General features: G+C 41.3%; 2 protein-coding genes across 3 annotated transcripts; one reads left to right on the top strand and one right to left on the bottom strand.

Moving 5' to 3' along the window:
- Nucleotides 1-1,607: 1,607 nt before the first annotated feature.
- Nucleotides 1,608-6,025, bottom strand: LOC144086152 (inhibin beta B chain). Of its 2 annotated transcripts, XM_077615983.1 has the most exons (3): nucleotides 5,897-6,011; nucleotides 5,248-5,701; nucleotides 1,608-2,565 (listed from the first exon to the last, which is right to left on the bottom strand). In XM_077615983.1, exons 2-3 carry the CDS (start codon nucleotides 5,696-5,698, stop codon nucleotides 1,790-1,792), a joined length of 1,227 nt encoding a protein of 408 aa, XP_077472109.1. In that variant the 5' UTR covers nucleotides 5,699-5,701; nucleotides 5,897-6,011; the 3' UTR covers nucleotides 1,608-1,789. The 2 variants fall into 2 exon arrangements, with proteins under 2 accessions (XP_077472109.1, XP_077472100.1); XM_077615974.1 differs by having other exon boundaries at nucleotides 5,248-6,025.
- Nucleotides 6,026-9,959: 3,934 nt separating this feature from the next.
- Nucleotides 9,960-18,196, top strand: LOC144076276 (ras-related protein ralB-B-like). The gene is made up of 5 exons (XM_077603990.1): nucleotides 9,960-10,126; nucleotides 13,589-13,723; nucleotides 13,800-14,008; nucleotides 16,555-16,729; nucleotides 17,736-18,196. The coding sequence occupies exons 2-5, from the start codon at nucleotides 13,610-13,612 to the stop codon at nucleotides 17,841-17,843; spliced, it is 606 nt and encodes a 201-aa protein (XP_077460116.1). The 5' UTR covers nucleotides 9,960-10,126; nucleotides 13,589-13,609; the 3' UTR covers nucleotides 17,844-18,196.
- Nucleotides 18,197-21,191: the final 2,995 nt, after the last annotated feature.

The raw sequence follows: 21,191 nt of genomic DNA, 5'->3' as shown, positions 1-21,191 counted from the left end.
CTCCCCAGTGCAAATATTCTAAAATATGGGAATGGTGGGGATTGCAAGAGGCATGATGATGGTGTATTGAGCTAAGCCGCAGAAAAACACGGGAGTGTCAGTCAAGCAAACTAAAGAGCCCTAAAGCAATGTAACTACTCACCAGGCATACTTTTCAAGAACTGCTGATACTGATAGTTTGTCGCTGGCGTTCAGCCTGTCTGCGTCGTGCTCAATATGTTGCATAGCTTGTGTGGCACTTGTGTCTTTGACTGGTGAGGCGCCACCTAACGTTCACTGGATGCATTTCATATTGCAAGTGCTTTCGCGGTCTGTGATTTTGATGAGAAATAACTGTGAGGTCACCGAGGTTGACTCCCAGTACATGACCATGCAAAGACAAAGGTATCTTGACTTACGAGTTTGGTTTGTTCTCTTTACAAGCTTGTATCTTGAGTTACGCGTAGAGTGGTGTCTTGGGTTGGGAGTCTATGTCATTACGTAGTGATGCTTGTAAACCAAAAAAACTCATTTTTTTCCAAATCATATTCATCAACGGATGAGATACACTATTATATTTTACTTGTATGAAAATACAGCCTATGGACATAATTCAGTTGAAATGAAATGAAATAAACACATTTTGACATACATTCTGCTTAAAGGCGCACTGTCCTGCTCAATTAGTCGTGTGCATCATGGCCACCAGTGGTCAATATAAGACAGACATGGGGATATACAGTACAGTAGAGAGAGTCTCGGGCCCTCTCTTAGTTTTTCAGCATAGCACAAATCTTTCCCATTCTTCACAGAGGATAAAGAATACACGTCTGTGAGTATCATAGCTACTGTCTGTCTGCATGTGTTTCCCCACCATTTCTATCCTTAAAGGGTAACTCCATCTCCACATAGGTGCCTATGTTTCCCATTGTATGTTCGCACTTTTAGCAGGTGCTATATTGGTGTTGTAACTGTAAATCAGTCTACCTGGCGTTGAGTTTAAACAACACCTTAAAACCTTTAGAGTATTGACAAATTACATTTGCCAAACTGCCGGATGCCCCCAAATCAGCCCCATCTAATTTCAAGGCACCACTGTATACCAAATTGATTTTCTCAATGAAATGAGTTGGTAATAAACCATAGGACGCCCTCAAAAACAGTGTTTAAATACATTTTTGATTCGGAAAGGTCGAACTGCATTGTGAATATAAATAGAAAAATAAAATACATGTAAAGAAAAATAAAGTGTAAATCAGCCCGTGTTTCACACACACACACACACACACACACACACACACACACACACACACACACACACACACACGCACACCTACGTACACACACACACACACATTGGTATTTGTGCGAGTCTTTAATGGGTGGGGCCTCGTAAGTGCTTTCACAAACTGCATCTCCAGCTTCAATGGCTTGTTTACCATGCAGTTAGTTTAATGTTTGCGTCTTCCTCAAGCTGCTTGAGAGCGCTTTCATCGTGTATTGTCTTGATTGTGTTGTTTGACTTGTTCAACAAACAGCTCAAAGTGCATCTGTGATTGTGGCACATATTTTTCTTGTTTGTAATTTACTCCACTCGAGTGGCGGGGTTCCAGAAGGTTGCATGGATCTCAAATTTCTCACAATTTAATCGAGGGAAGACCCAAGTACTCGTAAGTCAAGGTACCAATGTACATCAACAAACATAAATATATGTACAGGCTTATACGGAAGTGCACGTTTGGATGTCCACTTTTTTTTTTACATGGTCCTCTTGGCTCTGATTCTGCAGGGGAGCAGCCACACTGAAAGGTCAAGCACAGCCGCACTCATCCACAATCATGTTGGGAACGTCTCGTTTCACAATGTTGTACTCGTCATCAAAGTAGAGCATGGACATGGTGCTCAGCTTGGTCGGTATGCAACAGGAGTTCATTGAGCCGGGGCTCATGCCGCGCATGCGGTATTGGTTCACAACTGCCGTGTGGAAGGACGACGCCGAGCTGGGAACGCCCGCCATGTAAGCAGGACATTTCCCTTCGCAGTAGTTCCCGAAATAACCGGACGGCGCAATGATCCAGTCGTTCCAACCGATGAGTCGGAAGTCGATGTAGAACTGTTGGCGGCAGCAGAGACTGGCACTGCCGTCACATTCCAGTCCCCGCTTTCGAATCCGATGCTTGGGGTCCACCTGCCGGGCCTGCACCACCAAAAACGGCCGGTGCGATTCGTCGTTGCGGTTGAGGAGAATAGGCAGCACGCCTGCACCCTCGCAACCTTCGCAACGCACGTCCAGGTTCTGGCGGCGTTCGCCCTGTCCAAATACCAGGCGCACGGCGCGGGTGAGCATAAAAGTGTGCCAGCCGCTGCGTTTCAGCTCGACGCATTTCTCCACCAGGTTCCACTTGCTGCTCAGGCCTGGTTCCTGGTAATAAACCTTTACCGTCACCTTCCGCCGTGAGCGTACCTCGACAGGGGAAGGCAGCAACTTGAAGTAGAGCCAGAGTGTGGCCTGCGAAATGTCTAGGTTCTGGTTCCCCTCGTTGGAGATGAGAAAGAACAAACTGGACTTGGATGTCACCAGGTCATCTGGAAACAGCAAGCGCAACAGAGCATTGAAAGGAAAATGTATGACAAAACAGTCTCTTCATCCTCTAAAAACAGTTGCTGAACTCTAGACCCAAAGGGTCAAAACTGGCCCACCATATACATTTATGACCAAGGAAAGCAAATACTGTGCATCGACTTCCCCTTTTTTCTAAAAACGGATTTGTCCTTTTTGTTCTAACAGAAAAGTCGTACCGATATAGATTTTTTTCCCCTAGTTTTCAAGCCGTTTCACAAGCATCTGATTTTACCAAGTCCATTCAAAATCCAAACAGAAATGCATAGTACAGAAATATTCCATTCCAATTTTCTTTTTTTCCAATTTTCCTATTAAACTGATTCATCTACTTTACTTAATTGGCTTCCGCTGATGACAACACCTGTCCCATCTATTTGAATTGGAAGATTCAAACAGCAACTGATGTAGTAAAATATAGTGTATAAAAACAATCCAATGTATGGGCAATTCCTCCTTAATTGCAATAGTTCAAATGTGTCCCCTGTAATGGACATTGTAAAACCTGAATAACTTCCATCTCCTGCATCCCATTGAATTCCTCATTTAGTGTACTGTAGAACAGTGGACCCCAATCACCGGTTCATGGACCGGTGCCGGTCTGCGAGCCACCTGGTGCCGAACATTCAGAGAAATAAATATTCACGTTTTCAATCTCACCCTCCTACTTGTAATGAGACAAGTTGTTATAATAATAATAAATAATTTCTATCATCCTTGGTACTTGTTTTTTTTTGCCATTGTGGACGTCGACCGTGCCAACCGGAGGGTGCAGTGAGACAGGATGTTCAAGGTTGGAATAGACTCCAGCACCCCCATGACCCTTGTGAGGATAAATGAATGAATTCATAGTGCTGATTGCCCTCTGATTTGCCTATAATAGCCTCTGGAGGTAGTACTATGGTATAGTGACACAGAAAAACTGAAAAGTCACTCATACGCATTGATTCGGTAAGACGCAATAATATTGCACTTGCATGTTATTGATGTGTGACTTCACTTGGCAATTCCGTTTGTGTGTTAAGGTAATGAGTGCATTCCTTAGCCAATGTTGCTTAATTGTTTGAGTGACACTAAACTTAAAGTGACATATAAAAGCTCGAGAGGCCTTTTTTGGAAGAACTGCTCACTTATTGTGAAGTGAATTGCATTGAGTAGCTCAGATTTCACTCCAAAGGCAGAGCAGGAAAATTGATCAAATCTATGAACTGGAGTACTCTTTTCTCAAGGCAGGACCATAATGAAATGGCAAGTTTATGATACAGGTCACTAAAACCTTGCTTTAACCTCAAGAACAATTTCATTGGTTGTGGACCCAGAGCATGGAAGACTACATGTTCAGTCCAGGTATAGTATACATGCTGATTGACAGCTGTCAGGTGAAGAAGATTAGAGCAATTCTTCAGGTGTGAACTTTGTGAACTCTAAGAAGAGCCAATTGAGACTGACATTGAGAACCTAAGAAGAACTTAAAGCTTCACACTTAGAGTTCCAAGCCGGCACAAGAAACCAGGTTTGGGTGATGTGTAGAGCAAATTTTAAGACGTCAAATATTACCTCACTACTTTATGACTCCGACTGAGGTGCTAATGCAGCCATTTGACTAAGCCATTGTAGACAGAAACATCTGACAATAAAAGCTTGTCAAAGCTGACATCATTGCTCTTCACTCATCACTTCTCTTCTGGAATGGTTCAAATTAGAGGTGTCAATTTAATACTGTGACTTAAAGTGAGTGTCATGAGAAGGTGTATGTAACAAAATACACTAATAAATACAGGTTAAAAAAGAAAAAAAAAGTTCCATCTGCTGATGAGACAATACTTTGTCTAAAGCTGAAACTTTTTGTGTTTCTAAAAGTGCAACGCAACTACTAACGGTAGTATACGAGCTCCCTTTAGTGGTCCGTCAAAGAATTACTGGCTAAATTCAGTTGTATTTAACTTTTCAGTCCAGTAGTTTGCATTTTATCTCTAAAGGGGTTTGTTTTGCAACTTTTATTCAGGTTATCCTTTATCAACGAAGGATTTTTGAAACATTTGTATTTTTTCTGGAATGTCCTGCCATTGTTCGCATTGAAGATGCTACTGTGGCGTCCAATAATATTAAAATGTTCACAATTTGATAAAAACCTACGTAAAAATAAAAACATTGGTTATAATAATAATTTTAAGTAAACTGGACTTTAGTTAGAATAAATACAAAGTGGGATTTTGAAGGCTTCGGAATTTACACTACAGTGAAGTTTGCACAAAATGTATCAATGTGAGTTCAGTTTACTCAGAAATTGAAGGGCAGCCCACAAACTTGTGGTAATGAGCGTTTCAAGATGATGGTATTAAATGTATAAAATGAGTTAGGAATACTCAAAGGTTGCTAAAAGGAAAATATGAATTTCTAATTGCATTCTTAAATTAGCATGAACTTTTATTTTATTCATTTGCAAGGGCTGGCAACCAACAATCATTAACACTGACGGCTGTCCAATCCATGTGAACTGCACTGTCAACTCTCCCAGTTTAAACAGATTGGACGTCCATCGCTTTCAATGGCAGGCAAGTTTGTGTTTTTTTTGTATTCAAAGAGCTGTCTCGTTTTTAATGTTTCTCATGAACGTTGAAACAAAACGCATACGATAACTGACTCACCCTTTTCCGCAAAACTGATAATCTCCGAGCTCTCCTCCAGCACCTCATTGCTCATCGGGTGGCCGTCCAAGTTGGGAATCTCCACCCGGCCGTCCTCGCGCAGCTTCCCGGCGTGGAGCTTCCTCAAGGCCGTCACCATGGCCGCCTTCGGTACCGGGTGCGTAATATTGGGCCGCTTCCTCATCTGCAGCCTGTTCAGGATGTGCCTTTTGACTGCCTCCAAAAAGTCCGCGTCGGGCCGGCCGTATTCGGCGCGCTCCTCCGCTTGAGCGACGCCGCAAGACGCGCAACTTTCCCGGGACGGGGTCGTGCGCGCGTCCGCATCCGCGTCCGCCTCCACCGCCACCACCGCGTCCGCCTCAGCCTCGCTCCCGGGACTCGGCGCAGCGGTGCACAGGATGCAGAGGACGCAAGTCGACAGCACAGCCAATCGGAAGAGCCAACAAGTCATTTTCTATTTGAGAAAGGAATAAAAGAACTTTGTTCCCCGCTTTGGTCACACTTCAAGCCAGAAAGTCCAAATTGAAGTCCAGGGAACACTTTGTTACATGTTATTTCACGTCAACCCTTTTTCCACTCGTGTTCGTACAGCTGTAAAGAGTCACGCTTCATCAGTAAAGGGGAAATTCTAGCCTAACCTAAGCCGAACCTTTCAACGTATCCCACAACATGTGAATCCATTTGAAAAGTTGGACCATCTGAGAAGTTTCCAAACACGGCTGCTGCTGCACAGAGGCCGAGGAGGAGGACGAAGAGGTCCATTCTGGCATCTGGGACCCTGTAGCTCAACACCACCAGGTCCTTATAGATCATAGTGGGCGGGGCCAGGGATGGCGTGCAGGCGGAGTTCAGGAGAATTTCTCAATGATTCCTCACGTTTCACTTCAACTTTTTTTTTAAAATGTGAAACAAGACCCCGTACGCAAGTCCTGGGTCTTTGCCCCCTTTTTATGCTTGTCAGAGTGGGTATAATAAATTGCACACGGGAGTTATGTAATGGCATCTTGACGCTCGGGTGCTTTAGAATGATTTCAAATCACGTGAATGTCTTAGACCAGGGGTAGGGAACCTATGGCACGGGAGCCACATGTGGCTCTTTTGATGGGTGCATCTGGCTCTTTGCTAACCTGTGAGCTAAAATATGGAAATTGCTGGTGACCGAACTGAGATATTACATCTAGAACTGCTTTAATCTTCATTTTTGCAGTAGACTCTTCTGGAATGCATCCTCTCATTGATTAGCAAAAGCATAAGAATCTTTTAAAAAATATTCATTTTTTTCCACTTTAAAAGTGGTGAAATTACAAAAAAAAAATGAAAAGGAACTCGTTTACATGTATGTATTTTGACTTTTAAATTCGTAGTATGGCTCACAAGGAATAACATTGGAAAATATGAATTGTTTGTGGCTCTCTTCGTCAAAAAGGTTCCCGACCCCTGTCTTAGACAAATAAAATACATTTGAAACATTGGGAAAATGCAAAACAAACTTCTAGTTTTATTCGGGCGCCTCAGATTTCTAATCACAAGTGCAGAGTTTTGTTCTTTACCCAATCTTTGGAAGTTGGGTGGCTCCAAATGTTTCCTAACATTTGACCGTACATATAAAAAATATATATACATCCATTGAATTTAATCAAGGCACCTACTGTAGTTAACTCATCAGAAGTGATTAAAGTGGGGAAACAGTGCCATCTTTCTTTCAATCACTATAACTGCTTCGATATTTTATTTTGAAAATATACTACGTACTTTATATGCAACAATCAGGGCGGCGCGGCGGATGAGTGGTTAGCGCGTCGGCTCTCAGAGTGGGGACATGGGTTCAAATCCAGGTCAGTCCACTTGTGTGGAGTTTGCATGTTCTCCCCAGGCCTGCGTGGGTTTCCTCCGGGTACTCTGGTTTCCTCCCTCATTCCAAAAAAACATGCATGGTATGAATGTGAACGTGAATGGTTGTCGGTCTCCTTGTGCCCTTCGATTGGCTGGCCTCCGATTCAGGGTGTCCCGCACCCTTGGCCCAGAGTCAGCTGGGATAGGCTTCAGCACCCCCTGTGACCCTGATGAGAATAAACCAGTTCAGAAAATGAGATGAGATTTTAAAACTAAGAGGCAGCGGCCGCTGCCATTGGGACTATTAGTAATATATAATTTTTCTCTTAAAAATAAATTGCACTTGCTCACTTGCTCCTTAACATTTTACAGAGCAACAGACTATACTTTAAAAAAATAAAAAATAAACATTCATAATAATAATAAAAAAGTTTATCTCCATAAAAACTGTTCACATTGGCCACAATATTAACGATTGGTACGATTTGGTAAGTGTGGCTTAAATTACCCAGAATATGATAACCACATAAGTGGACATATTTTTTTGTATTATAGATCCTTATTTATCATCTTTACTGTATTATTTTAGTATATTGTTTATGGGCTGATGGTGTAGGGCAGGGGTGGCCAAGTCCGGTCCTCGAGAGCCGTTATCCGCTCTGTTTTCCATATCTCCCTCCACCAACACACCTGAATCAAATCATCGGGATTGGTATCAAGCTTCTGGACAGCTTGCTGATGAGTTGATTATTTGATTCAGGTGTGTTGGTGGAGGGAGATATGGAAAACAGACCGGATTGTGGCTCTCGAGGACTGGAGTTGGCCACCCCTGGTGTAGGGGTTCACTCGCCCAACTTCGCTGCCGGCAGGCGTGGGCTCAATTCCGCTAGTGGCGGTATGATTGTGAGTGCAGATGGTGGTCTGTCTCTCTGTGTGCCCTAATGACTGACTGGCGACCAGTCTAGGGCACAGTCTGCCTTTTGTCCAAAGTCAGCTGGGTAGGATAGGCTCCACCACCGGGAGAAGAATGAATGTTTATGGGGCCCGGTGAAGAGTGGTTAGCACGTTCGCCTCACAGTTTTGAGATTGAGGGTTCAATCCTCAGTGGGTTCTGACCCACCTGTGTGAAGTTTGTATGTCCTCCCTGGGGCCTGCATGGGTTTACTTCAGGTACTCCGCTTTCCTCCCACATTCTCAAAACCTGCATGCTAGGCGGGTTGGACACTCTAATTGCCCTTGGCATGAGTGAGGCCGTGAATTGTTGTCTGTCTCCTTGTGCCCCGTGATTGGATGGCACCCAATTCAGAGGGTCCCCTGTCTAGTGCCTATAATTGGCTGGTATAGACTCCAGCACCCCCACGACGCTTGGGTTGATAAGCGGTCCAGAAAATGAATGGAAACTAATTTGATCAAATAATAATGGGTTATGTACCCCAATACAGTGGTACCTCGACATACGAGCACCCCGACATACGAGCATTTCGAGATACGAATAAAATTTCGAGCAAATAATTATCTCTACATATGAGAAAATTTTCGAGATACGAGAAAGCCAGGGGCCAAGACATGAGAGGCTGTTTATCATCATAACGCACTGTCGTTTTTGCCGCATCTCTTTCGTGTATAACAGATATCTACGAGCACTGGGCGGAGCGTTGCATTTTTTTCAGTGTTTTTTTCCGTCACTCAGCGCGAATGCCGGAGCGATCGCTAATACGAGCAGTATATATTACTTCTCGTTGGCTGCTCATAAGAACATCAGGGCCACTGGCTCTCTCCCCCGCAACTCTTCGTGTAATATCTTTGGTCGCAACTACCTCTTTGTAATGTCTCTGCGAGCACTGAGCGGAGCGTTGCGTTTTATCAAGTTCAGTGTAAGGTTAGATTAAACTTATTTTTGAGTGTGTCTGCATCGTAATCCAAGTTCATTTAAATTTGTTTATGTTATATTACGATTCACCGGTGTAAAAAGTCTGCCCCGCTCGACCCTCCGCGAAATCCGTCTAATTTTAGTTCTATTAAATACATTTTGGTAATATTAAACCACTAGTTATGTGTTACTTTGTTAATAGATGGTGATTAGAAGAAATAAAACATTTTTTACAGTCCAATATCCTGTTTTTGGTGTTTTTTCAGTGGGTTGGAACTAATTAATTTGTTTTTAGTTCATTTCAATGGGAAACGTTCGTTCGAGTTACGAGAATATCGACATACGAGGCAGTACGGAAAGAATTAGGCTCGTATCTCGAGGTATCACTGTACCACTAAAGCTTTTTTAAAATACATGATATTTAACCAATTGCCTGGCATTGCCAATAATAAAAGTTCAATACATTTAAACTGAGGGGTCATTCCGGATGCATATCTGTCATTGCCATGGGCGGTATTAAAAGTCCAACTGGGGTGTTTGTAAGTGACCATTTGCTGCCAGCCTCTCTTAAAATGGATCAAACATCTGGCCCCGTCACTGGCAGCCGATCAGCGCTCTATAACGGGTTAAACCCAACAAAAGTCAAATGTCCCACTTTCATTCAACTAATGCGCATCTGGGTATGAAAAATTCCCAAATGAAGAAATTAATTATGACAAAGGGAAGAAGTGAGCCATTGGAACAAAGTTCGCAATGTTGTACGTCATATCCCGTTAAAGTTCCTTTTTCTTTCCAAAGACGTAAACAGGAGGTCTCACTCTGCGACCTTTTCACACATTCGTGAAGTGGTGAAGGGAATGGAGCCTCGTAAAAAAAGTCACATGTCTTTTAAACATTTCTACTTCATGTGTAAAATCCGAATGAGTAACACCGGAATCGGAAGTTTAAAGCTGTGTAATGTGCGGCATGCCCATAAAAAGGAAAGTTGCAAGTTCGCTGCGTGGTGGCATTATGAGTTGTAAGAGTAAGTCCTCATCTTCACTCTTAACTCTTTGACTGCCTCGGACACAACACAAGGTGGGGCACAAAAAGTCTGCTGCTACTTCAACTGGATTTTCTATCGTTACCCTGCATGGATAACTTTGAAAATAAGTGAAACAAGTGCTAACTGGTGAGGTAAGATGGATTTACTTGACAATTTTGAATCGCTGCTTGTTTGTTCGCTTTGCTGACAAGGTGCAGCGTCGTTTTTTACTCAAGCGTCTTCCCCCTGAGGGAAAGAAAGCGCTATCTGAGACAGTTTGTCACGTGAGCGTCAGTGACTGTAGCCAATCAGGAGTAACGGGGGCGTTGCCGTAACTAATGTAATCCAATAACATTTGGTCATTTGTTTGCGGGCGGTAACGTACAATAATTATTTGCCAACTTGTCGGAACTCGTTGATTGGCTGTCTGTTTGATTCACGAACGCACTATTAAGACTACGATATCTTAATTGTTATTTTACAGCAGTGGTGTGCCGTCAGGGCCTTCAAGGCCTTCTCTTCTGGCCTAAGAAATATCTGAATCACAGACTGATGTTAATTATATTTTGTCCATGAATACTTATTAAATAATTCCAAATTGTCTGTCAGCTTTCTTTCATTGCTTTCCCCCTGGTTGCACTGCTTCCAGATGAGTGTTTTCATATTGAAGCATTTAAACAATCACATTTGCCCGATTATTATTATTTCAGCCATTATTTGTTGCAAGGGTCAGAAATCTGCCTCAAGGCCTTTACAATCAGTTCTGCAGGCTCTGCTGCATTAAACAAGCGTTGATAAGGCTGTTCCTTTAACCAAGCAGAATTTGATTTGGTGACACCAAGGCCTTCTCGCAGGCGTAGGGTTACGTCATTGCCTTCTCGCAGGCGTAGGGATACAGCATCGCTTTCACCAACTATTATTGGCTAGTGATAGAGTAGGCGGGCCAAAGCCAGAGTGAGCCAACTAGTGCTCGCAAACTCCACCCACAATGGCCGACGGAGGAAAACAAATGGATTTGGTTGCAGATTTGCTAACAAAGCAAATTTCCAGACTGAATTTTTCAGAAAAAAATGGACATTATTAAGAAAGGGTGGTCAACTCCGAAGCTAGCAAGCCTGTTACAACCGGGAAAAGGGTTTGTCCGCCATTTTCAGTTCGGTAACTACGAGCGCTACCCTTGGCTCACGGGCTCCGAGGAACACTGCAAATGTTATTGCTGGGAGTGCTTGTTATTTGCCACCGATCAACATGGTGTTTGGAGCAACACTGGATTTGCAAATTTGACTTGTTTAACAAAAGCAGCAAGGAAACACCAAAGCACTGCCGGACATAAGCAAGGGTGCTCTCCAAAACTTTTGGGGAAACCCGAGTGGATTTACAGTTCAGCGAGCAAGTGTGCAGCGAAACGGAGCGCCACAATGAAAAGGTAAAGAAAAATAGGGTAATCTTAAAAAGTTTGATAGACCACTTCATTTGTTTGGGCAAGCAGGAACTTTCATTTCGGGGACACGATGAAAGTGCTGCATCCCCAAACAAAGGAAATTATGTGGAACTTATTTCCCTCATTGCGGAGAGAAACACAGATTTACATTACCAACTGTCCACTAATAAAGTGTTTAGTGGCACGTTGGGCAAAATACAAAACAACCTGATCACTGCTATTGCTGAAGTGATGGAGGAAGAGATCAGAAGGGAAATAAAAGTACTGTTTGTCTCTAATGGTGAATGAGTCTGTGCGGTGTGCTGATGGATTTAAAGCACATCTGGATGATTTTGAATTTTGTTTTTTTGCTTCACACATTTAATGGCATTTTTGAGCATTCAGACATGCTTTTTTCAATACTACAGAACAACAACTGGATGTACAGTTTTGTCTTGCAAGGGTAAAGGAGTTTTGTGACACATTTGAGCGTGAGAGGAGCCGATATGAGGAAATCTACGAGGCCACTGAACGCAGTGCAGTTGCTCCAAGCGCACGAAGAGGTCAAGCGCAAGATTCTCGCGCGCACTACCACCAACTCCACGACAGGATTCTGGACAATATTATTTGCCAGACGTGGACAAGATTTCAAGACCACGAAAGACTGATGTTTCTTTCCCTCCTCAACCCGCAGAAGTTTCGGGAATACCAGAAAACTTTCCCACATGCAGCCTTCTCCATCTTAGCGCAGAGCCACGGTACACTTTTCGATCCTCCTCAGCTAAGAACAGAACTGATTGTAATGTATGCCACGGATGATTTTACAGGAAAATCTCCCACTGATCTCCTTGACTTCATTCAGCAGAAAAATCTGACTGAGAGCATGGGGCGGCTGTACACATTAGTGGGTTTGACAGTGACCATCCCCGTGTCGAACGGACATTTTCAGCCCGAAACAGAATCAAAACTTATGCCAGAAATACAACAGGACAGACTCGACTGTCAGCATTAGCTTTGATGGCGATGGAAAAGAACTTCTTGATGGACCTGAAACGCACGTATAATCTGTACGACAGAGTAATTGAAATCTTCTTGAGGAAAGAAAGGAGGATGGATTTTGTGTATTGTTAGAATTATTATGGAATATTCTATATGTGTTGTAAGCATTTTTCAATAAGTAGTAAGGCTATAAATCAAGTCATGGGAAGATGGACTTTTTCCTGCACAGTCTACTCCTCAAGGGCAAAGAAAAAGAGGTCACGGCGTTACGGACACTTCTACCAAATGTTATGACGAGACTCCACCAGCAGATTTGAAAATACGGCTTTGCTTACAGTATAATACTGCTTTGTTTACCTTGAAAGCATTCCTCACACTGTTGTTTTTCTAACCAGCGAGAGTGTTATTGTACTGATTACATAACCATGTTTTTCGAATGTCGCGATTAAATACAATGATTCAGTTACTGCAATTCAGAATGCACTGGGGACTAAGACGGCGTCACATTGCATCTCCTTCGAAGTTGTAAGCAGAATTTGTTGAAAGATGTTTTTCCTTTTTTAATTAAATATTACTAATAATGATTTAAAAGGTTTGAATCATTATTCCAACATTTGGTTCAATAATTATTATTATTGAATAAAAATAATTTTTGGTGTGTAATATTTAAAATTTTTAGGTTATTATTGATTCTTTTTTATGTGTCGCAGCTGTAGCTGCATTAAAGGTTTTATAGCCATAAAATACTTATTGAGGGTTGAATTGATTCACACACAGCACTACTGAAGGCCTAGGTGTGAAATGCACGGCCCGTCACTGTTTTACAGTATACTCAACTTTTTACCATCCCCCTTATTATTTAATGTGACTGTCAAGTTATGCCTGACACTTATTATTACTATTATAGTGCTTTTTTAGTTAAAGTGTTAAACTCATCAATTATTCGCTGCCACCCCTCCCACTTCAAATGATTTGGATTTCTATCTTTGTCAATGGCAGCCAAGGAGTTAAAAAATTACTTTCAAAAATGTATTCATCTAACAGCCACATTACATTGGAACTTGTTTGGCTTTGTGATAAATATTTGTCTCCCTAAAACATTGACCTATTGGACAAAATAACTTCAAATGTAAAGTTTAATGCTGCTTGATTCAAAAACTAAATTCTCCACGATGGTTTGCATCGGTCTGCACAGGTGTAGTAGCTGTGAGGCATCATGGCCTCAAGCAAAAACAAAAACCAGACATCTCTGGTGCTCCACAAGGTGATCATGGTGGGCAGCGGCGGCGTGGGAAAATCCGCCCTCACACTGCAGTTCATGTACGATGAGGTGAGATCCCAACATTTTGTTGTCCCGTATCCTTTCTTGTGTTTCCCCTTTCTCACCTTGGCTTCTTTACTTGCAGTTTGTGGAAGATTATGAGCCCACCAAAGCCGACAGCTACAGGAAGAAGGTGGTACTTGACGGGGAGGACGTTCAGATCGACATTCTGGACACGGCAGGGCAGGAGGACTACGCTGCCATCAGAGACAACTACTTCCGCAGCGGAGAAGGCTTCCTGCTCGTCTTTTCTATTACAGAATATGAGTCCTTCGTGGCCACATCAGAGTTCAGGTGAAATTAACTACTCACCCATGTACATTTAAAGTCCCACTATCATCTCAGAGGGTACTTTACTAAATTTGATAGATTAAATTTAACTGAGCCACAACTCATAGTTCTTTTGGTTGTAAAAAAAAATGCAAATCACAGTTTTAATCCAATGGGGCTGTTGGACAGGTAGCCAGAGTCAGTCACTGAACGTAATGTAATCAAAGGCAGGCTCATCAGTTTAGTTTTATTAAGTTGGCAACGAGTGTTTTATTTGTTGTTGTTGTTGTTTTTCTTCTAAGAAATTGAATCATTGGTTCATACATTTCATCTCATCTCATTTTCAGAACGGCTTTATCCTCATTAGGGTCGCGGGGTGTGTTGGAACCAATCTCAGCTGTCTCCGGGCCAGAGGCACGCTGAATTGGTGGCCAGCGTATCACAGGGCACAAGGAGACAGACAATCATTCACACTAACACCCATACGTAGGGGCAATTTAAAGTGTCCAATCATCCTACCATGCATGTTTTTGGAATGTGGGAGGAAACCGGAGTACCCGGAGGAAACCCACGCAGGCCTGGGGAGAACATACAAACTCCACACAGATGGACATGACCTGGAGTTGAACCCAGAGTTGTGAGGCCGACGCCCTAACCGCTTGCACCAACAGGCTGCCCTGGTTCATACGTGTGTTGTGGAAAATTTCTCCAAGCACAAACACTGCCAATATAAGTCTCTATTTTTGACTGTTCGACCAAACTGCGAGTAAGTAATTCTGTTGTTTCTGATCAAAACATTTTACTCCTTTTAACAAATTGACAAAAAACGTGTTGCCAATGAAGAGTTGTAAACAATGACAACAAAACCTTTGCCAAAAGTGCAACAGTAAAAAATTTCCGGTTTGATATTTTCCGATAGTAGCTTATTAGTTTTTCAATTTCTATGCTTGTAAAGTCAACAGGCGTAAAAGTAAGGTACAGTGGTACCTCGACATACGATCGTAATCCGTTCCGAGACTGAGATCGTATGACGAGGTTCTCGTAACTCGAGCGGCACGTTTCCCATTGAAATGAATGGAAGAAAAAAATAATTCGTGCCAGCCCTCTGAAAAAACACCAAAAACAGGATATTAGATTGGAAAAAATGTTTTATTTCTTCTAATTCCCCATCTATTAACAAAGTAACACATAACTAGTGGTTTAATAGAAATAAAATGTGTTTAATCTAACTAAAATTGGGCGGATTTCGCCGAGGGGAGAGGGGCACAAAAGGGGCGGGGGGCTTCGTTTTTTTTTTCCACACAACGCACTCGTAAACGGAACAAACACTCCACCCTCACGTTCGCTATCGATGGGCTGTTTGCTGTTGTACTATTCCCTTCAAAATATTCCGAAAATGATGCACACAAATGTCCTCATAATCGGATAACACACAACCACTTGCCAACGAGCAGCAGTCTTTTATCAGCGATCGCTCCGCTGCTCATGGGAGCTTCGGGGGCGCTGGCTAGCGGCTCCCTTTTAGCTTGTAGCATCTGTGTTCGCATCCCCTCGAACGGCGCCTATGATAGAGTTGCTACCGTGGATGCTATTGCGGGGAGTTGCGAGCCAGTGCCCCTGATGTTCTTATGAGCAGCGAACGAGAAGTAATATAATACTCCTCGTATTAGAAAAAAATAACAGGAAATGCAGCAGCTGAGCTTACCCACGTATTGATTGTGGGTAAAGTTTTATTCTGAGAAAGAGTGCCATTACCTGTCGGCGTTGTGTGCACGAGTATACTTTATTATCCAGAAAGCCCTCTTTTCCCCGCGCATGCGCGTTGTGCGTTTCCTGGTCTGAATAACTCATTCGGTGCTCGTAAATATTGTTATACACGAAAGATATGCAAAAAAGACAGTGCCATGGCCACCTGGCTTGGTCGCATCACGAAATTTTGATCGCATGACGGGCGAATTATTCGATTGAAATTTCCGTCGTAAGACGAGAATATTATATGACGAGCGGTCGTGTGACGAGGTACCACTGTATTTACCATTCATCAGATCCGATGTTAATGGAGCCCGGGATGCTTCTCTCTTTTTCTCATTTTCTCTCTTATCCACTCTCTCCATGTTATGGTGATTCTGCCTCCAGTTTGACCTTATTTGGTTAAAAAAAATCCACAAAATCATGCTCTCCAGGGCTTATTTACTCCTCCGACCTACTTTTCATTTTGTATTCCAACTCGTCGCACTATAAAGACAACCAGTCCCCACAACTGTTTTCCATCAAGTCATACGACCTCTGCTAGAATCCTAACATTCAATTACGTCCTCAGTTTCAACTATGCAGAGGTAAACCGTTACATAAATTATTTTTATTTCACAATTTCAATATTTATGGATCTGTGTGAGTCTTGATCATTTATTTTTCAATACTGTGACAAAATTATAGCCTATAACTAGTGAGTAGAAACTTGCGATAGTGGGACTTTAAGTCCAAGCACATAAGTGTTAGTAAATTTGCCACCCTTGATCATGGCCGTAACCTGACTACAAACAAGCATGTTAAACGGCTGGTGTCTGTAGGGAGCAGATTTTGCGTGTGAAAGAAGAAGATGCCATACCCATGCTGCTAGTAGGGAACAAGGCAGACCTGGAGGATCGGCGAAAAGTTTCTGTTGATGAGGCTGTGGCTAAAGTCAACGAGTGGGGCATTCAGTATGTGGAGACTTCAGCCAAGACCAGAGCCAATGTGGATAAGGTACATACATACAAATATTCTGGGAACTTTCAAAGTTAGAAAGGTTTTTCTCTCACTGATAAGAATTGGCTTGTTTCCGCAGAATCAACAATTAAATTAAAAAATAAATTGGAAATGCAGTATGAGATTTAACGGGAATAAACCATGAATGTACTAGATTGGTTTCATTCAGGGAATTAACAACAGCTAAATGTCACGTAAATTATTTCTAAAAGAAAGTTATCTCGTCATCGGCATCAAAAGTTTTCTACTATAGTCTCTACTTTTATCAAGTTCAGATGTGCACATGGATTTGGTTCACATTGCACCAGTGTGGTGGAATATTTGTATGAATGGTCCCGATTTGTCTGATGAAAATATACATATTGTTAAATAGAAATCAATAGGAAATGCTGAGATATTTTACCATGGGTTTTATGGATGGGGTAGCCAACAATTGATTACTTGTTATATATCTTTATTTTAGAACATTCCATTCTGAATGTCAAGCAACTATCCAATGTCGGACTGACTTCCCTTACCTCATTTTAAAACGTTTGTTTCATAGTTGTGTTTTAGGCATGTAGACGAGTGATATAGATCTAATCCACAACCATCTGCTTGGTGGACAGGCATAAACTTGATAAAAAGAAATGTTACCTCTTGACCGTTTATTTTTTATTTTTTTAAATGAAATTCATCCATGTTAGATGTCGAAATTTATGATTTATAGTCACGCATGTGGTGCGTTTACAGTCTAAGATAACACTTGCATTTTAAACACAAAAAGGATAATAAAGGTAGTCATTTACCAACATAAAATTGAAAGAAATCAAAGAAAACTTTGAAGATCTGTTCATTCAATCAACTGAACCGCTAGACATTTTTCCACAGTATACTAATTCTAAAGTGAAAATGAAATGTACCTATTACTCGACATGTAGTGCCAAAGTTAAACCCATTCACTTTTCACAAGCACGAGTGTTTGTGTTGAATGATCATTTTTGACTGATCATTTTTCTCTCAGGTGTTCTTTGACCTTATGCGTGAGGTGCGGAAGAAGAAAATGGCTGAGAGCAAGGACAAAAATGGGCCAAGTGGGAAGAAGAAGAAAAAGCGCTGCAGCATACTTTAACATGCAAAAGAACACAAATGCTGCACACGCCTGACAATCACCATGCCAGCTCCATTTAATCAGGACCAACACTTGACGGGAAGTAGCTGGAATGTCTGTTCCTTGTCAGCCTGGTTGTCTGAAACACGCCAAAGTTAGGGTCAACTTACCCGTGTGGACCTTTGCTTGCTTCTCTTCACTTCACAATTTCTGATCACACTTTGGAGTATGAACAACATTCAAATTCGCTTCACGCTTTTGTGTTTACCCTCTAAACATGATAAAGATCACGTATGAACTCATTATATGTTCACTACAGACATTATACGCGACAAAAAAACCATTGTTTGATAATAAAAGAAAATCCACCTTGATTGTAAGCTCATTGTTCAACTGTTATGGAAACATTTACCACCAGATGGTGCTATATAACAATCCACCTCAATATTATAGGGGATTAAAGAAGATAAACAAACAAAATGATGTAATTTGTTAACCAGAAACAACACTTTCACACAAATGACACAAAAAAAAACAATCCTTTTGGTAGAATTGGGTCTGGGTAAAAAATGGATCTAAAGCTAATGAATTTCTAAAGATGTGAACAACCAACCATCTGTTCAGAAATCATTTATTTTTTTATTCATGGGCATATGAATAATGAGTGTAACCAACTGTTGTGTGGCGTGAGCTGTGTAGTCTATGACAATATGGTATGAGTTTGTTTGTAATGATGTGGTGAGGCTTAAGTGGTTTTTGGCTGTAAGACAAAAGCTGTCTTCAACTTACATGAGAGAAGGATTTTACATTTGCTCATACCTGCCATTACCACTGGCTGAAGAAGACGTTATGGGCCATTTATTTAAAAAATGTCACAATTTAGTAAAATTTTAATTGGTAGGAAAATATTTTCCAATAGAAAGTGGTTGTGTGTGTGTGTGTTTATCTCCTCTTCTTTCTTTTTTCATTTTCTTTATTATTCATTCAACATTGTCTGGCAGTCACATTGATAGAAAAAAGGGTTTCTTCAATGAGGTGCCACTGACTTATAATTCCACTTCAGATGGATTACGTCATATTGAAAAAGTGCTGTTCAAGTAGCCAATGAGTTAACGGCTTGTTTTATTCATGTGCCATATGTTAGCGTTATGTGGTGTTTTATCACACACCTGTGTTACTATTTTTAGATTTAAGAGATATCTCCACAGTAGAGGTGATAGAAAAAAAGGTTTCTTCTATGAGGTGCCACTGATTTATAATTCCACTTCAGATGGATTACGTCATATTGAAAAAGTGCTGTTCAAGTGAAACTCCATTTACCATGAATGGCAACCAATGAGTTAACAGCTTGTTTTATTCATGCACCATATGTTAGCATTGTGTGGTGTTTTATCACACACCTGTATTACTGTTTCCATTCTGCTGCATTGCTTTAACAAATATCTCCACTGTAGAGGTAATTACATAGTATTTCTGCAATATATATCGTCATTGACTAAAATGACGCTAGAAGGACTTTATGACTGGATAATTCATAATTGTTTAAATGTCACGCAATGCCACATCACATACACTACTTGCCATACCAATTACATAAATCGACTTAACTCAAGGGTGTCAGACTCGGGTTGGTTCGCGGGCCGCGTTAACGTCAACTCGATTTCATGTGGGCCGACCCCATTTTAGATATAATATTTAGATTTTTTTTTAATAAATGGATTAAAATCCCTGAATATTCAGTTTTTTTATAGATCTAAAACAATGTTTGTTTTAGCTTTTTTAATATATTTTTAGATTTTACAAAATGATTTTTGAACTAAAAACACAGAAAAAACTGATTGAAAAATTATAATTATTGATTTAAAAGGGGGAAAATCAGGAAATTTAATATACATATATACTCTTCATTTTAATTTGATCCTAAAACAGAAAGTCGGCACTCATGATTTACTTTCCCGGGCCACACAAAATGATGCGGCGGGCCAGATTTGGCCCCCAGTCCGCCACTTTGACACATGTGATTTAAATGCATCTCAGCCCCTCTTTAATCCAATGACGGAAAGGGAATGAATGAAATCTCAACTGTCAAAATATCATAAAATTCGGAAGCTCCAGTGACCACTGCTTCTTTGAAAATTTCATACTATTTGTTCGTGACTCACCAGAAATTTTAGGACAGTACACTAAATGTCTAGATCTTTTGTTTGCAAAGACTTGGTTATGTGTGAGGATGAATTTCCATTCATATTCATATTAGCGAGCCTAAAGTGCACGAGTTTGCAGAAGAGGGAAGAAAAAAATAGACCCACAAAGACATATTTCATCCCGGGGCAGAATGTTATCGAGGCGACACGGGGTGGGAGGAAGAAAAGCGGCCTTTTTACACATTTTACTGCTGGATGGAGGACAAAGAGCAACATGCATACAATAGACATTTGGGGATTTTCCTCATACTTCCTTCTTTTCTAAGTAATGTGTAAAGTCATTACTTTCCAACTTTTTGTGTGAACGTGCAGTAAAATGAGTTTTTGATATTTTAGCCATTATCCTTGACTGAGCAGACTACTCTCATCATTGCATGGCAAGTGAGTCTGTTTGTGGACCCCGACAAATCTAATTTGTTTGACATGACACAGTCGAGGCTTTTTAACTTTTTTTATATTGACCTTGCGCACAGATGATTTGAGATTTTGGCCTGTAACCAGAGTGTCATATTAAAGACTTTGGGGAAAAATAATTAAAAAAATAGAAAAACAAACAAATAAAAATGAGTCAGTATAGAAGAAAAATGAGAGGCAATCTTGTGTGGTTACTCCGTTGTGGTTAGCAACTCATTTTTTGATTGCGATTAATGACTTTGGCCTTCTATGCGTCACAAAAATGCTTTCATTGTCTCGGGCTTGTTTTTCACATTCTGGGCTCACTTCCGCTAGTAGAGGCAAGCAGGAGAGAAGAGACGGATACATGCCGACAGGAAGGCAGGAACATACCAGCCATGACTCAGTCGACTGGTTGTCATCCCAACGATAACCAGACTTGCCATTGGACCAGTAGTGGGTCTGTCTGCGGACTAGCGGAGGTCAATATGTGGATGTTGTTGGAGTTCATCTACGGGCAGGGGTGTCAAACACATTTTAGTTGCTGGCTCAAATGCAGTTATGGTTTCCTTCGGAGGGCCATCTAATACTGCTACGTCAATAAACTAATCGACAACTAATGGATTGGACCATGAAGCAGTGATTATTTTGAGAATTGAATAATTGTTTGAAATCATTGTTGAATTAAAAAAATATTTTAAGGCCATATTCTTTTTTTATCGACTTTTTCATCTATCACTTTCATGCACAAATTATGCCTTTTTTCAATTTT

This window comes from Stigmatopora argus, chromosome 1 (assembly GCF_051989625.1).
Source record: "Stigmatopora argus isolate UIUO_Sarg chromosome 1, RoL_Sarg_1.0, whole genome shotgun sequence".
Classification (NCBI taxonomy): Eukaryota; Metazoa; Chordata; class Actinopteri; order Syngnathiformes; family Syngnathidae; genus Stigmatopora; species Stigmatopora argus.
Note: the sequence above shows the minus strand (reverse complement) of the source record. Positions and strands in the feature narration are given on the sequence as shown.